Raw genomic sequence first — 18,774 nt, 5'->3', positions numbered from 1 at the left:
GTTTCATCAAGACAAGGGGTGTTTCATCAAAACAAAGGGTGTTTCATTAAGACAAGGAGTGTTTCATCATCGAGACAAAGGAGTGTTTCATCAAGACAAGGAGTGTTTCATCATCTAGACAAAGGAGTGTTTCATCATCGAGACAAAGGAGTGTTTCATCATCGAGACAAAGGAGTGTTTCATCATCGAGACAAAGGAGTGTTTCATCATCGAGACAAAGGAGTGTTTCATCATCGAGACAAAGGAGTGTTTCATCATCTAGACAAAGGAGTGTTTCATCATCGAGACAAAGGAGTGTTTCATCAAGACAAGGAGTGTTTCATCATCGAGACAAAGGAGTGTTTCATCATCGAGACAAAGGAGTGTTTCATCAAAACAGGGAGTGTTTCGTCAAGACAAGGAGTGTTTCATCATCAAGACAAGAGACAAGGAGTGTTTCATCAAAAATTAAGTTCGAATTGCCATTTCACGCATCCTTTACGCCAGATTTAGCCCCTTTGGATTATTTTCTGTTCCCAGATTAGATTTTCGATCAATAAAGTGACGATTTCGATTTAATTTTATTAATTTTTATTTTATATTTTAAGTTTTATTTGCACTTGACTGAATTTTCGATTAGTAAAGTGCATTAGGAACCTCGTGACTTTGAGGTCGAGTGGGTACTTGATCTGAATGATTTTCTGCACGAAAAATTTTCAAAAGACGACGATAATTTGTTTTATTGAAAGCGTGCAACTGCTCATTTTCGTATATCTATTGTGGCATTCATTTGTAGGCCGTTTACATTTTTACAAAAGATTATACGGGTTTTTAAGGAGTGTTTTTTCAACTCGGCCGAACATCTGACATAATCCGTTGAGATTATTTTCGAAATCAGATCAAATCTTCAACTACGACATTTTCTACCTGAGACGTAAAGAATTTGGCATTAAGTCCATTATATTTTTCGTGTAAACAAAATGTTTTTAAAAACGGCTGTTTCACTTGAAATATCCGTATTATAATCCGAAGGAAATTATTTATTATTTTCCCTGTATATATTTAATTAAAGAATATAATAGCTAGTAAGACATCTAGAACATGAGAAGCATGGAAAATTTAGGAGAAAAAGTTATACGAAAAGTCTGAAATACTCAAAAAAAGACACTCATGTATTAAATTTATAAATTGAAACGATTTTTCTTATAAAAGTATCTACTAAATTTATAAATTGAAACGATTTTTTATAAAAGTACTAAATTTATAAATTGAAACGTTTTTTTATAAAAGTACTAAATTTATAAATTGAAACGTTTTTTATAAGAGTGATAAATTTATAAATTGAAACGATTTTTTTATAAAAGTACTAAATTTATAAATTGAAACGATTTTTTTATAAAAGTACTAAATTTATAAATTGAAACGTTTTTTATAAAAGTACTAAATTTATAAATTGAAACGATTTTTTATAAAAGTACTAAATTTATAAATTGAAACGTTTTTTTATAAAAGTACTAAATTTATAAATTGAAACGTTTTTTATAAGAGTGATAAATTTATAAATTGAAACGATTTTTTTATAAAAGTACTAAATTTATAAATTGAAACGATTTTTTTATAAAAGTACTAAATTTATAAATTGAAACGTTTTTTATAAAAGTACTAAATTTATAAATTGAAACGATTTTTTATAAAAGTACTAAATTTATAAATTGAAACGTTTTTTCATAAGAGTGATAAATTTATAAATTAAAATGATGGATTATAAAAGTACTAATTTTATGAATTTAAACTATTTTTTTATAAAAGTATTTACTAAATTTATAAATTGAAACGATTTTTATAAGAGTGATAAATTTATAAATTGAAACGATTTTTTTATAAAAGTACTAAATTTATAAATTGAAACGAATTTTTATAAAAGTACTAAATTTATAAATTGAAACGATTTTTTTATAAAAGTACTAAATTTATAAATTGAAACGTTTTTTATAAGAGTGATAAATTTATAAATTGAAACGATTTTTTTATAAAAGTACTAAATTTATAAATTGAAACGAATTTTTATAAAAGTACTAAATTTATAAATTGAAACGATTTTTTTATAAAAGTACTAAATTTATAAATTGAAACGTTTTTTATAAAAGTACTAAATTTATAAATTGAAACGATTTTTTATAAAAGTACTAAATTTATAACTTGAAACGTTTTTTTATAAGAGTGATAAATTTATAAATTGAAACGATTTTTTATAAAAGTACTAAATTTATAAATTGAAACGATTTTTTTATAAAAGTACTAAATTTATAAATTGAAACGATTTTTTTATAAAAGTACTAAATTTATAAATTGAAACGTTTTTTATAAAAGTACTAAATTTATAAATTGAAACGATTTTTTATAAAAGTACTAAATTTATAACTTGAAACGTTTTTTTATAAGAGTGATAAATTTATAAATTGAAACGATTTTTTATAAAAGTACTAAATTTATAAATTGAAACGATTTTTTTATAAAAGTACTAAATTTATAAATTGAAACGATTTTTTTATAAAAGTACTAAATTTATAAATTGAAACGTTTTTTATAAAAGTACTAAATTTATAAATTGAAACGATTTTTTATAAAAGTACTAAATTTATAACTTGAAACGTTTTTTTATAAGAGTGATAAATTTATAAATTGAAACGATTTTTTATAAAAGTACTAAATTTATAAATTGAAACGATTTTTTTATAAAAGTACTAAATTTATAAATTGAAACGATTTTTTTATAAAAGTACTAAATTTATAAATTGAAACGTTTTTTATAAAAGTACTAAATTTATAAATTGAAACGATTTTTTATAAAAGTACTAAATTTATAAATTGAAACGTTTTTTCATAAGAGTGATAAATTTATAAATTAAAATGATGGATTATAAAAGTACTAATTTTATGAATTTAAACTATTTTTTTATAAAAGTATTTACTAAATTTATAAATTGAAACGATTTTTATAAGAGTGATAAATTTATAAATTGAAACGATTTTTTTATAAAAGTACTAAATTTATAAATTGAAACGAATTTTTATAAAAGTACTAAATTTATAAATTGAAACGATTTTTTTATAAAAGTACTAAATTTATAAATTGAAACGTTTTTTATAAGAGTGATAAATTTATAAATTGAAACGATTTTTTTATAAAAGTACTAAATTTATAAATTGAAACGAATTTTTATAAAAGTACTAAATTTATAAATTGAAACGATTTTTTTATAAAAGTACTAAATTTATAAATTGAAACGTTTTTTATAAAAGTACTAAATTTATAAATTGAAACGATTTTTTATAAAAGTACTAAATTTATAACTTGAAACGTTTTTTTATAAGAGTGATAAATTTATAAATTGAAACGATTTTTTATAAAAGTACTAAATTTATAAATTGAAACGATTTTTTTATAAAAGTACTAAATTTATAAATTGAAACGTTTTTTATAAGAGTGATAAATTTATAAATTGAAACGTTTTTTCATAAGAGTGATAAATTTATAAATTAAAACGATGGATTATAAAAGTACTAATTTTATGAATTTAAACGATTTTTTTATAAAAGTATTTACTAAATTTATAAATTGAAACGATTTTTTTATAAAAGTACTAAATTTATAAATTGAAACGAATTTTTATAAAAGTACTAAATTTATAAATTGAAACGATTTTTTTATAAAAGTACTAAATTTATAAATTGAAACGTTTTTTATAAAAGTACTAAATTTATAAATTGAAACGATTTTTTATAAAAGTACTAAATTTATAACTTGAAACGTTTTTTATAAAAGTACTAAATTTATAAATTGAAACGATTTTTTATAAAAGTACTAAATTTATAACTTGAAACGTTTTTTTATAAGAGTGATAAATTTATAAATTGAAACGATTTTTTATAAAAGTACTAAATTTATAAATTGAAACGATTTTTTTATAAAAGTACTAAATTTATAAATTGAAACGTTTTTTATAAAAGTACTAAATTTATAAATTGAAACGATTTTTTATAAAAGTACTAAATTTATAACTTGAAACGTTTTTTTATAAGAGTGATAAATTTATAAATTGAAACGATTTTTTATAAAAGTACTAAATTTATAAATTGAAACGATTTTTTTATAAAAGTACTAAATTTATAAATTGAAACGTTTTTTATAAGAGTGATAAATTTATAAATTGAAACGATTTTTTTATAAAAGTACTAAATTTATAAATTGAAACGAATTTTTATAAAAGTACTAAATTTATAAATTGAAACGATTTTTTTATAAAAGTACTAAATTTATAAATTGAAACGTTTTTTATAAAAGTACTAAATTTATAAATTGAAACGTTTTTTTATAAAAGTACTAAATTTATAAATTGAAACGTTTTTTATAAGAGTGATAAATTTATAAATTGAAACGATTTTTTTATAAAAGTACTAAATTTATAAATTGAAACGAATTTTTATAAAAGTACTAAATTTATAAATTGAAACGATTTTTTTATAAAAGTACTAAATTTATAAATTGAAACGTTTTTTATAAAAGTACTAAATTTATAAATTGAAACGATTTTTTATAAAAGTACTAAATTTATAACTTGAAACGTTTTTTTATAAGAGTGATAAATTTATAAATTGAAACGATTTTTTATAAAAGTACTAAATTTATAAATTGAAACGATTTTTTTATAAAAGTACTAAATTTATAAATTGAAACGTTTTTTATAAGAGTGATAAATTTATAAATTGAAACGTTTTTTCATAAGAGTGATAAATTTATAAATTAAAACGATGGATTATAAAAGTACTAATTTTATGAATTTAAACGATTTTTTTATAAAAGTATTTACTAAATTTATAAATTGAAACGATTTTTTTATAAAAGTACTAAATTTATAAATTGAAACGAATTTTTATAAAAGTACTAAATTTATAAATTGAAACGATTTTTTTATAAAAGTACTAAATTTATAAATTGAAACGTTTTTCATAAAAGTACTAAATTTATAAATTGAAACGATTTTTTATAAAAGTACTAAATTTATAACTTGAAACGTTTTTTTATAAGAGTGATAAATTTATAAATTGAAACGATTTTTTATAAAAGTACTAAATTTATAAATTGAAACGATTTTTTTATAAAAGTACTAAATTTATAAATTGAAACGTTTTTTATAAGAGTGATAAATTTATAAATTGAAACGATTTTTTTATAAAAGTACTAAATTTATAAATTGAAACGAATTTTTATAAAAGTACTAAATTTATAAATTGAAACGATTTTTTTATAAAAGTACTAAATTTATAAATTGAAACGTTTTTTATAAAAGTACTAAATTTATAAATTGAAACGTTTTTTTATAAAAGTACTAAATTTATAAATTGAAACGTTTTTTATAAGAGTGATAAATTTATAAATTGAAACGATTTTTTTATAAAAGTACTAAATTTATAAATTGAAACGAATTTTTATAAAAGTACTAAATTTATAAATTGAAACGATTTTTTTATAAAAGTACTAAATTTATAAATTGAAACGTTTTTTATAAAAGTACTAAATTTATAAATTGAAACGATTTTTTATAAAAGTACTAAATTTATAAATTGAAACGATTTTTTTATAAAAGTACTAAATTTATAAATTGAAACGTTTTTTATAAGAGTGATAAATTTATAAATTGAAACGATTTTTTTATAAAAGTACTAAATTTATAAATTGAAACGATTTTTTATAAAAGTACTAAATTTATAACTTGAAACGTTTTTTTATAAGAGTGATAAATTTATAAATTGAAACGATTTTTTATAAAAGTACTAAATTTATAAATTGAAACGATTTTTTTATAAAAGTACTAAATTTATAAATTGAAACGTTTTTTATAAGAGTGATAAATTTATAAATTGAAACGATTTTTTTATAAAAGTACTAAATTTATAAATTGAAACGAATTTTTATAAAAGTACTAAATTTATAAATTGAAACGATTTTTTTATAAAAGTACTAAATTTATAAATTGAAACGTTTTTTATAAAAGTACTAAATTTATAAATTGAAACGATTTTTTATAAAAGTACTAAATTTATAACTTGAAACGTTTTTTTATAAGAGTGATAAATTTATAAATTGAAACGATTTTTTATAAAAGTACTAAATTTATAAATTGAAACGATTTTTTTATAAAAGTACTAAATTTATAAATTGAAACGTTTTTTATAAGAGTGATAAATTTATAAATTGAAACGTTTTTTCATAAGAGTGATAAATTTATAAATTAAAACGATGGATTATAAAAGTACTAATTTTATGAATTTAAACGATTTTTTTATAAAAGTATTTACTAAATTTATAAATTGAAACGATTTTTTATAAAAGTACTAAATTTATAACTTGAAACGTTTTTTTATAAGAGTGATAAATTTATAAATTGAAACGATTTTTTATAAAAGTATCTACTAAATTTATAAATTGAAACGATTTTTTATAAAAGTACTAAATTTATAACTTGAAACGTTTTTTTATAAGAGTGATAAATTTATAAATTGAAACGATTTTTTATAAAAGTACTAAATTTATAAATTGAAACGTTTTTTTATAAAAGTACTAAATTTATAAATTGAAACGTTTTTTATAAGAGTGATAAATTTATAAATTGAAACGATTTTTTTATAAAAGTACTAAATTTATAAATTGAAACGAATTTTTATAAAAGTACTAAATTTATAAATTGAAACGATTTTTTTATAAAAGTACTAAATTTATAAATTGAAACGTTTTTTATAAAAGTACTAAATTTATAAATTGAAACGATTTTTTATAAAAGTACTAAATTTATAAATTGAAACGTTTTTTCATAAGAGTGATAAATTTATAAATTAAAATGATGGATTATAAAAGTACTAATTTTATGAATTTAAACTATTTTTTTATAAAAGTATTTACTAAATTTATAAATTGAAACGATTTTTTATAAATGTACTAAATTTATAACTTGAAACGTTTTTTTATAAGAGTGATAAATTTATAAATTGAAACGATTTTTTATAAAAGTACTAAATTTATAAATTGAAACGATTTTTTTATAAAAGTACTAAATTTATAAATTGAAACGTTTTTTATAAGAGTGATAAATTTATAAATTGAAACGTTTTTTCATAAGAGTGATAAATTTATAAATTAAAACGATGGATTATAAAAGTACTAATTTTATGAATTTAAACGATTTTTTTATAAAAGTATTTACTAAATTTATAAATTGAAACGATTTTTTATAAAAGTACTAAATTTATAACTTGAAACGTTTTTTTATAAGAGTGATAAATTTATAAATTGAAACGATTTTTTATAAAAGTATCTACTAAATTTATAAATTGAAACGATTTTTTATAAAAGTACTAAATTTATAACTTGAAACGTTTTTTTATAAGAGTGATAAATTTATAAATTGAAACGATTTTTTATAAAAGTACTAAATTTATAAATTGAAACGTTTTTTATAAGAGTGATAAATTTATAAATTGAAACGTTTTTTTATAAAAGTACTAAATTTATAAATTGAAACGATTTTTTTATAAAAGTACTAAATTTATAAATTGAAACGTTTTTTATAAGAGTGATAAATTTATAAATTGAAACGTTTTTTTATAAAAGTACTAAATTTATAAATTGAAACGTTTTTTTATAAAAGTACTAAATTTCTAAATTGAAACGTTTTTTATAAGAGTGATAAATTTATAAATTGAAACGATTTTTTTATAAAAGTACTAAATTTATAAATTGAAACGTTTTTTATAAAAGTGATAAATTTATAAATTGAAACGATTTTTTATAAAAGTACTAAATTTATAAATTGAAACGTTTTTTATAAAAGTACTAAATTTATAAATTGAAACGATTTTTTATAAAAGTACTAAATTTATAAATTGAAACGTTTTTTCATAAGAGTGATAAATTTATAAATTAAAATGATGGATTATAAAAGTACTAATTTTATGAATTTAAACTATTTTTTTATAAAAGTATTTACTAAATTTATAAATTGAAACGATTTTTATAAGAGTGATAAATTTATAAATTGAAACGATTTTTTTATAAAAGTACTAAATTTATAAATTGAAACGAATTTTTATAAAAGTACTAAATTTATAAATTGAAACGATTTTTTTATAAAAGTACTAAATTTATAAATTGAAACGTTTTTTATAAGAGTGATAAATTTATAAATTGAAACGATTTTTTTATAAAAGTACTAAATTTATAAATTGAAACGAATTTTTATAAAAGTACTAAATTTATAAATTGAAACGATTTTTTTATAAAAGTACTAAATTTATAAATTGAAACGTTTTTTATAAAAGTACTAAATTTATAAATTGAAACGATTTTTTATAAAAGTACTAAATTTATAACTTGAAACGTTTTTTTATAAGAGTGATAAATTTATAAATTGAAACGATTTTTTATAAAAGTACTAAATTTATAAATTGAAACGATTTTTTTATAAAAGTACTAAATTTATAAATTGAAACGATTTTTTTATAAAAGTACTAAATTTATAAATTGAAACGTTTTTTATAAAAGTACTAAATTTATAAATTGAAACGATTTTTTATAAAAGTACTAAATTTATAACTTGAAACGTTTTTTTATAAGAGTGATAAATTTATAAATTGAAACGATTTTTTATAAAAGTACTAAATTTATAAATTGAAACGATTTTTTTATAAAAGTACTAAATTTATAAATTGAAACGATTTTTTTATAAAAGTACTAAATTTATAAATTGAAACGTTTTTTATAAAAGTACTAAATTTATAAATTGAAACGATTTTTTATAAAAGTACTAAATTTATAACTTGAAACGTTTTTTTATAAGAGTGATAAATTTATAAATTGAAACGATTTTTTATAAAAGTACTAAATTTATAAATTGAAACGATTTTTTTATAAAAGTACTAAATTTATAAATTGAAACGATTTTTTTATAAAAGTACTAAATTTATAAATTGAAACGTTTTTTATAAAAGTACTAAATTTATAAATTGAAACGATTTTTTATAAAAGTACTAAATTTATAAATTGAAACGTTTTTTCATAAGAGTGATAAATTTATAAATTAAAATGATGGATTATAAAAGTACTAATTTTATGAATTTAAACTATTTTTTTATAAAAGTATTTACTAAATTTATAAATTGAAACGATTTTTATAAGAGTGATAAATTTATAAATTGAAACGATTTTTTTATAAAAGTACTAAATTTATAAATTGAAACGAATTTTTATAAAAGTACTAAATTTATAAATTGAAACGATTTTTTTATAAAAGTACTAAATTTATAAATTGAAACGTTTTTTATAAGAGTGATAAATTTATAAATTGAAACGATTTTTTTATAAAAGTACTAAATTTATAAATTGAAACGAATTTTTATAAAAGTACTAAATTTATAAATTGAAACGATTTTTTTATAAAAGTACTAAATTTATAAATTGAAACGTTTTTTATAAAAGTACTAAATTTATAAATTGAAACGATTTTTTATAAAAGTACTAAATTTATAACTTGAAACGTTTTTTTATAAGAGTGATAAATTTATAAATTGAAACGATTTTTTATAAAAGTACTAAATTTATAAATTGAAACGATTTTTTTATAAAAGTACTAAATTTATAAATTGAAACGTTTTTTATAAGAGTGATAAATTTATAAATTGAAACGTTTTTTCATAAGAGTGATAAATTTATAAATTAAAACGATGGATTATAAAAGTACTAATTTTATGAATTTAAACGATTTTTTTATAAAAGTATTTACTAAATTTATAAATTGAAACGATTTTTTTATAAAAGTACTAAATTTATAAATTGAAACGAATTTTTATAAAAGTACTAAATTTATAAATTGAAACGATTTTTTTATAAAAGTACTAAATTTATAAATTGAAACGTTTTTTATAAAAGTACTAAATTTATAAATTGAAACGATTTTTTATAAAAGTACTAAATTTATAACTTGAAACGTTTTTTATAAAAGTACTAAATTTATAAATTGAAACGATTTTTTATAAAAGTACTAAATTTATAAATTGAAACGTTTTTTCATAAGAGTGATAAATTTATAAATTAAAATGATGGATTATAAAAGTACTAATTTTATGAATTTAAACTATTTTTTTATAAAAGTATTTACTAAATTTATAAATTGAAACGATTTTTTATAAATGTACTAAATTTATAACTTGAAACGTTTTTTTATAAGAGTGATAAATTTATAAATTGAAACGATTTTTTATAAAAGTACTAAATTTATAAATTGAAACGATTTTTTTATAAAAGTACTAAATTTATAAATTGAAACGTTTTTTATAAGAGTGATAAATTTATAAATTGAAACGATTTTTTTATAAAAGTACTAAATTTATAAATTGAAACGAATTTTTATAAAAGTACTAAATTTATAAATTGAAACGATTTTTTTATAAAAGTACTAAATTTATAAATTGAAACGTTTTTTATAAAAGTACTAAATTTATAAATTGAAACGATTTTTTATAAAAGTACTAAATTTATAACTTGAAACGTTTTTTTATAAGAGTGATAAATTTATAAATTGAAACGATTTTTTATAAAAGTACTAAATTTATAAATTGAAACGATTTTTTTATAAAAGTACTAAATTTATAAATTGAAACGTTTTTTATAAGAGTGATAAATTTATAAATTGAAACGTTTTTTCATAAGAGTGATAAATTTATAAATTAAAACGATGGATTATAAAAGTACTAATTTTATGAATTTAAACGATTTTTTTATAAAAGTATTTACTAAATTTATAAATTGAAACGATTTTTTATAAAAGTACTAAATTTATAACTTGAAACGTTTTTTTATAAGAGTGATAAATTTATAAATTGAAACGATTTTTTATAAAAGTATCTACTAAATTTATAAATTGAAACGATTTTTTATAAAAGTACTAAATTTATAACTTGAAACGTTTTTTTATAAGAGTGATAAATTTATAAATTGAAACGATTTTTTATAAAAGTACTAAATTTATAAATTGAAACGTTTTTTTATAAAAGTACTAAATTTATAAATTGAAACGTTTTTTATAAGAGTGATAAATTTATAAATTGAAACGATTTTTTTATAAAAGTACTAAATTTATAAATTGAAACGAATTTTTATAAAAGTACTAAATTTATAAATTGAAACGATTTTTTTATAAAAGTACTAAATTTATAAATTGAAACGTTTTTTATAAAAGTACTAAATTTATAAATTGAAACGATTTTTTATAAAAGTACTAAATTTATAAATTGAAACGTTTTTTCATAAGAGTGATAAATTTATAAATTAAAATGATGGATTATAAAAGTACTAATTTTATGAATTTAAACTATTTTTTTATAAAAGTATTTACTAAATTTATAAATTGAAACGATTTTTTATAAATGTACTAAATTTATAACTTGAAACGTTTTTTTATAAGAGTGATAAATTTATAAATTGAAACGATTTTTTATAAAAGTACTAAATTTATAAATTGAAACGATTTTTTTATAAAAGTACTAAATTTATAAATTGAAACGTTTTTTATAAGAGTGATAAATTTATAAATTGAAACGTTTTTTCATAAGAGTGATAAATTTATAAATTAAAACGATGGATTATAAAAGTACTAATTTTATGAATTTAAACGATTTTTTTATAAAAGTATTTACTAAATTTATAAATTGAAACGATTTTTTATAAAAGTACTAAATTTATAACTTGAAACGTTTTTTTATAAGAGTGATAAATTTATAAATTGAAACGATTTTTTATAAAAGTATCTACTAAATTTATAAATTGAAACGATTTTTTATAAAAGTACTAAATTTATAACTTGAAACGTTTTTTTATAAGAGTGATAAATTTATAAATTGAAACGATTTTTTATAAAAGTACTAAATTTATAAATTGAAACGTTTTTTATAAGAGTGATAAATTTATAAATTGAAACGTTTTTTTATAAAAGTACTAAATTTATAAATTGAAACGATTTTTTTATAAAAGTACTAAATTTATAAATTGAAACGTTTTTTATAAGAGTGATAAATTTATAAATTGAAACGTTTTTTTATAAAAGTACTAAATTTATAAATTGAAACGTTTTTTTATAAAAGTACTAAATTTCTAAATTGAAACGTTTTTTATAAGAGTGATAAATTTATAAATTGAAACGATTTTTTTATAAAAGTACTAAATTTATAAATTGAAACGTTTTTTATAAAAGTGATAAATTTATAAATTGAAACGATTTTTTATAAAAGTACTAAATTTATAACTTGAAACGTTTTTTTATAAGAGTGATAAATTTATAAATTGAAACGATTTTTTATAAAAGTACTAAATTTATAAATTGAAACGATTTTTTTATAAAAGTACTAAATTTATAAATTGAAACGTTTTTTATAAAAGTGATAAATTTATAAATTGAAACGATTTTTTATAAAAGTACTAAATTTCTAAATTGAAACGTTTTTTATAAGAGTGATAAATTTATAAATTGAAACGATTTTTTTATAAAAGTACTAAATTTATAAATTGAAACGTTTTTTATAAAAGTGATAAATTTATAAATTGAAACGATTTTTTATAAAAGTACTAAATTTATAAATTGAAACGTTTTTTCATAAGAGTGATAAATTTATAAATTAAAACGATGGATTATAAAAGTACTAATTTTATGAATTTAAACGATTTTTTTATAAAAGTATTTACTAAATTTATAAATTGAAACGATTTTTTATAAAAGTACTAAATTTATAACTTGAAACGTTTTTTTATAAGAGTGATAAATTTATAAATTGAAACGATTTTTTATAAAAGTATCTACTAAATTTATAAATTGAAACGATTTTTTATAAAAGTACTAAATTTATAACTTGAAACGTTTTTTTATAAGAGTGATAAATTTATAAATTGAAACGATTTTTTATAAAAGTACTAAATTTATAAATTAAAACGTTTTTTATAAGAGTGATAAATTTATAAATTGAAACGATTTTTTTATAAAAGTACTAAATTTATAAATTGAAACGTTTTTTTATAAGAGTGATAAATTTATAAATTGAAACGATTTTTTATAAAAGTACTAAATTTATAAATTGAAACGATTTTTTATAAAAGTACTAAATTTATAAATTGAAACGTTTTTTTATAAGAGTGATAAATTTGTAAATTGAAACGATTTTTTATAAAAGTACTAAATTTATAAATTGAAACGAATTTTTATAAAAGTACTAAATTTATAAATTGAAACGATTTTTTTATAAAAGTACTAAATTTATAAATTGAAACGATTTTTTTATAAAAGTACTAAATTTATAAATTGAAACGATTTTTTATAAAAGTACTAAATTTATAAATTGAAACGATTTTTTTATAAAAGTACTAAATTTATAAATTGAAACGATTTTTTTATAAAAGTACTAAATTTATAAATTGAAACGTTTTTTTATAAGAGTGATAAATTTATGAATCAAAACGATTTTCTTATAAAAATACTCACCTTTCTTTTTCAGTAGGAGAATCGCCATCTTCTCTAGACCGTTTAACCTGAAAATAAAAACAAACTAAATCTTTAAACGCTTTTTTTTAACATACGAGGGCTATTAGATAAATAATATTTGTACAAGAATTTGAACCAACTATCGAAACATTTTTTTCCATTATTAGTGAAGATCGTCATCAACCGCTTCTTCAGGTGTAAAAAAACGTCGAACTCGCGGATTTCGAACTATAGTTCAACACCCAATTCTATATTGTTCAAAATCGTTTTTTGCGACAGCTCGAATTGTTGTGGTTTTCCAGATGTTTTCGAACAAATTCCGGTGTATCCCATAGAAAAGTCCACGCGATCCAAAGGTTTTTTCATCAATTGGTAGTCCAGGTGTTACGAATTCGACGCGGATCTCAAATCTAAAAGCAACGAATTGAAGAAGGTCTAATATGAAGACGATGCTAATCGATTTCTTCGATTCTAGACTCAATTTCAATATTTTGAGACATCTTAGATCAAATTCGTCACAAGGAATCAGATAGATCGTTCGTCATTCGATAAAACCACCCGCGTATTCACCCGATTTAGCGCCTTGTGAATTATAGTTATCGAAATGCAAGATGTTGCTTCTAGAATCGCATTTTAGAGACGCGGAAGGTATCCAAGAGATCCTGGAAGTGGACGAATCGATAATTATCACTAAAAGAAGAAGAATCCATTGTATTCTTCTTCTTTTATATGTTAATATCGATATTATTCGAGTAACTTGAAGTAATTTAATACTATAATTTAGTAGTCGTTGTAATTTATAAATAGTTTAAGTTCTACTCTGATTTCGTCACCGATATCGATTTTTTTTTGAATATACCAAACTAATTGAAAGTGACAGGTGATTCGTACAATCGATACTAATGTTAAAATTATTTTTTTTTGTATTTCAAAGTAATATAATATCAAAAACAAAAATCAACGGAAGCATCTTGAAGTTTGGTTTAGAAGAAAAGAAGAAGAAAGGAGGGAGAAATGGGGAAGAAAGGAGGGAGATGTGCTCGAAATGGAGGCCGCGTTCGTTCACAATGAAACAAAAACAAAAATCCACGAAAGCATTTTGAAACTGAAACGATTTCGTTTGGTTTAGAAAAAAGGAGGTAGAAAGGAGGGAGAAATGGGGAAGAAAGGAAGAAGAAAGGAGGGAATTGTGCTCAAAATGGAGGCCGCGTTCGTTCACAATGAAACAAAAACAAAAATCGACGAAAGCATTTTGAAACTGAAACGATTTCGTTTGGTTTAGAAAAAAGGAGGTAGAAAGGAGGGAGAAATGGGGAAGAAAGGAAGAAGAAAGGAGGGAATTGTGCTCAAAATGGAGGCCGCGTTTCTTCACAATGAAACAAAAACAAAAATCGACGAAAGCATTTTGAAACTGAAACGATTTCGTTTGGTTTAGAAAAAAGGAGGTAGAAAGGAGGGAGAAATGGGGAAGAAAGGAAGAAGAAAGGAGGGAATTGTGCTCAAAATGGAGGCCGCGTTTCTTCACAATGAAACAAAAACAAAAATCGACGAAAGCATTTTGAAACTGAAACGATTTCGTTTGGTTTAGAAAAAAGGAGGTAGAAAGGAGGGAGAAATGGGGAAGAAAGGAAGAAGAAAGGAGGGAATTGTGCTCAAAATGGAGGCCGCGTTTCTTCACAATGAAACAAAAACAAAAATCGACGAAAGCATTTTGAAACTGAAACGATTTCGTTTGGTTTAGAAAAAAGGAGGTAGAAAGGAGGGAGAAATGGGGAAGAAAGGAAGAAGAAAGGAGGGAATTGTGCTCAAAATGGAGGCCGCGTTTCTTCACAATGAAACAAAAACAAAAATCGACGAAAGCATTTTGAAACTGAAACGATTTCGTTTGGTTTAGAAAAAAGGAGGTAGAAAGGAGGGAGAAATGGGGAAGAAAGGAAGAAGAAAGGAGGGAATTGTGCTCAAAATGGAGGCCGCGTTTCTTCACAATGAAACAAAAACAAAAATCGACGAAAGCATTTTGAAACTGAAACGATTTCGTTTGGTTTAGAAAAAAGGAGGTAGAAAGGAGGGAGAAATGGGGAAGAAAGGAAGAAGAAAGGAGGGAATTGTGCTCAAAATGGAGGCCGCGTTTCTTCACAATGAAACAAAAACAAAAATCGACGAAAGCATTTTGAAACTGAAACGATTTCGTTTGGTTTAGAAAAAAGGAGGTAGAAAGGAGGGAGAAATGGGGAAGAAAGGAAGAAGAAAGGAGGGAATTGTGCTCAAAATGGAGGCCGCGTTTCTTCACAATGAAACAAAAACAAAAATCGACGAAAGCATTTTGAAACTGAAACGATTTCGTTTGGTTTAGAAAAAAGGAGGTAGAAAGGAGGGAGAAATGGGGAAGAAAGGAAGAAGAAAGGAGGGAATTGTGCTCAAAATGGAGGCCGCGTTTCTTCACAATGAAACAAAAACAAAAATCGACGAAAGCATTTTGAAACTGAAACGATTTCGTTTGGTTTAGAAAAAAGGAGGTAGAAAGGAGGGAGAAATGGGGAAGAAAGGAAGAAGAAAGGAGGGAATTGTGCTCAAAATGGAGGCCGCGTTTCTTCACAATGAAACAAAAACAAAAATCGACGAAAGCATTTTGAAACTGAAACGATTTCGTTTGGTTTAGAAAAAAGGAGGTAGAAAGGAGGGAGAAATGGGGAAGAAAGGAAGAAGAAAGGAGGGAATTGTGCTCAAAATGGAGGCCGCGTTTCTTCACAATGAAACAAAAACAAAAATCGACGAAAGCATTTTGAAACTGAAACGATTTCGTTTGGTTTAGAAAAAAGGAGGTAGAAAGGAGGGAGAAATGGGGAAGAAAGGAAGAAGAAAGGAGGGAATTGTGCTCAAAATGGAGGCCGCGTTTCTTCACAATGAAACAAAAACAAAAATCGACGAAAGCATTTTGAAACTGAAACGATTTCGTTTGGTTTAGAAAAAAGGAGGAAGAAAGGAGGTAGAACGGAGGGAGAAATGGGGAAAGGAGGAAGATATGCGCAAAATGGAAGCCGCTTGGTCGTACCGGAACAAAAACAAAAAAACGAAGAAGATAAAAACCGTTCGATCTACACACATGGTGATAACGTCGATTTTTCGGGATGCGCTTGGGATAATTTCCATCGACTATATTAAAAAAGACAAAAACTCAGAACGGCGAGTAGCATGCGTCGTTTGAGCGAAGAAATCAACCAAAAATTGTCGCGTTTCGCTAAGAACAAATTGTCGTTTCACCAACGCGCACCGTATCCGCCAGATTTAGCCCCTTTAGATTATTTTTAGTTCGCGGACTTGATTAACCGACTCGGAGGTCGAAGATTCTCATATTTTTTTTTTATCGATATCTTCTGTTTGTTTTTAATTATTGAAATTCGAAGAATTGCCGTCGATATATCAAAAATCATTAAATTATCGATACGTGACTAACTTTATCTGAATGGATTTATTTAAACAATTTCGCTGACAAACGACAAAATAAATTGAGTTGTACGGCAATTTCAGCCATCGATTTATGAAACCGATGTTTGTTTTTTAAATAATCTACCACATTAACGAACTTTTGTGTCGAATATTCGAAATTTTGAAGCTCAAATTCCACCGAAGAACGAATTTCTTCGCCACAAACGTACAAACCGTCGGCGAAATTAATTAGGCAAAAATCCGAAAGAAAATAAACCGAATTGGACGCGTTGGAACGAAGACCGAGAGTGGCCACCGAAAAGTCCAGACCTTAATCCGATAGAAAATTTATAGAATGAGCCGAAAACAAGAATCCCCAAACACCAAACTCGATACCAGAGTCAAAATTTATACTTAGCAACACCATATTAGGATCTAAGTTTCACCGACGGTTTATTTCCACTTTCTATTCGTTCTTTAATGGATGTCGATTGATTCCCAAGGTTTTTACGCCCTTAATATTTAGTTATAACCCTCATGTACTGTTTCTATGTCTTCCTAACCTTGTTTAACTCGTTGGAGTGTTGCTGATAGTACCATCATTTTGTATCACCCCTGTAGTAATCTTGAATTAATCACTTAGTTTCCTAAACATCCTAAACGTCAAATTTCCAAGCTTTCTAAGCACTTCCAAATCGTCCCTAACACTTTAATTACCTTGATGTTATCAAAGGCTTGTTCAAAATCAATAAATACCATGATTTATACGAATTTCCACCATATTTCAGTATATTAAAAAATATTTTTTTGCCGAAACTTTTACTTTATTGTACGTCGATAACCGATTCGAAATATGAACATTTTGTGTAAGTAAAATCAATACTAACCTTTGGTTCACACATTTTATCAATCATTGTGCACCTATTTTGTGCGTTTAGATAGTTACAAGGCATTAAAGTGACCATTTTCGAGGTACCTTGAGGCACCAAAAATATCCGTCCACTACACTTTACATAATTACATTCCGTGTTAAATAAAATACCGTGATAATAAAAGAAAAACGATACACTCCGATTGGTTGAAATAAAGACAGTTTTTAGTTAAACAACAACCGAATTAATAACGTACGCGTCCTCTCTACAGATCGCGATCGACTTACGAGATCAATCCAACTGCCGAGAGCGTAAAGAAGAAGAAGGGGTGTAGCTAGACCATCCTCTCGCTCCCCTGTGATAAATACCGGTTCGACCAATCGTACGGCAGGTTGTGGTAGGAGCGAAACTCAACGTCCAATAGGAAACGCGATCCATTACTCCTCTTATTTTGTCTTCGGTAATTTATCTGATGGGCGACGTTCGGAGTGCGTTGGAAGAGGATAGATAGCGAGTTCAACCGGGGTGTGTTTTCTCTATCTTATTAATTTGAGATGAATTGAATCAGGGCCTGGCTTACTGCGAATTTATCGATTGGGGAGACTCCGACCACTTAAATCGAAATACTAAAAATGGACTAGAATTTGTTTTCGGCTTCAGCATTAACTTATTTAAGAAAAACGATACGTTGGAATAATTTTAGGTTATGTATGGAAAAAAAAGTAGACAATCGTGTTGTTCGAAATTGTTTCTAAGATATTTGGAATAATTTGAGGTTATGTTTGGAAAAACAACAGACAATTGTGTTGTTCGAAGTTGTTCTTAAGAGATTTGGAATAATTTGAGGTTATGTTTGGAAAAAAATAGACAATTGTATTGTTCGAAGTTGTTCTTAAGAGATTTGGAATAATTTGAGG

General features: G+C 22.0%; 1 protein-coding gene across 1 annotated transcript in view; it reads right to left on the bottom strand.

Annotated features, from left to right (window-relative positions):
- LOC130449951 (eyes absent homolog 2) overlaps positions 1 to 18,162 on the bottom strand; it is a 57,225-nt gene extending 39,063 nt beyond the window's left edge. The window contains exons 1-2 of the mRNA XM_056788071.1: positions 17,873 to 18,162; positions 13,560 to 13,606 (exon numbers count right to left, since the gene is read on the bottom strand). Of these exons, the coding sequence (XP_056644049.1) occupies positions 13,560 to 13,606; positions 17,873 to 17,950 (125 nt within the window). The 5' untranslated portion in view covers positions 17,951 to 18,162. The remainder of the gene's footprint in view (positions 1 to 13,559; positions 13,607 to 17,872) is intronic.
- Between the last annotated feature and the right edge of the window lie 612 nt (positions 18,163 to 18,774).

Source organism: Diorhabda sublineata, chromosome 10 (assembly GCF_026230105.1).
Source record: "Diorhabda sublineata isolate icDioSubl1.1 chromosome 10, icDioSubl1.1, whole genome shotgun sequence".
NCBI lineage: Eukaryota > Metazoa > Arthropoda > Insecta > Coleoptera > Chrysomelidae > Diorhabda > Diorhabda sublineata.
The sequence above is the reverse complement of the archived record's forward strand: the minus strand, read 5'-3'. Positions and strand labels throughout refer to the sequence as shown.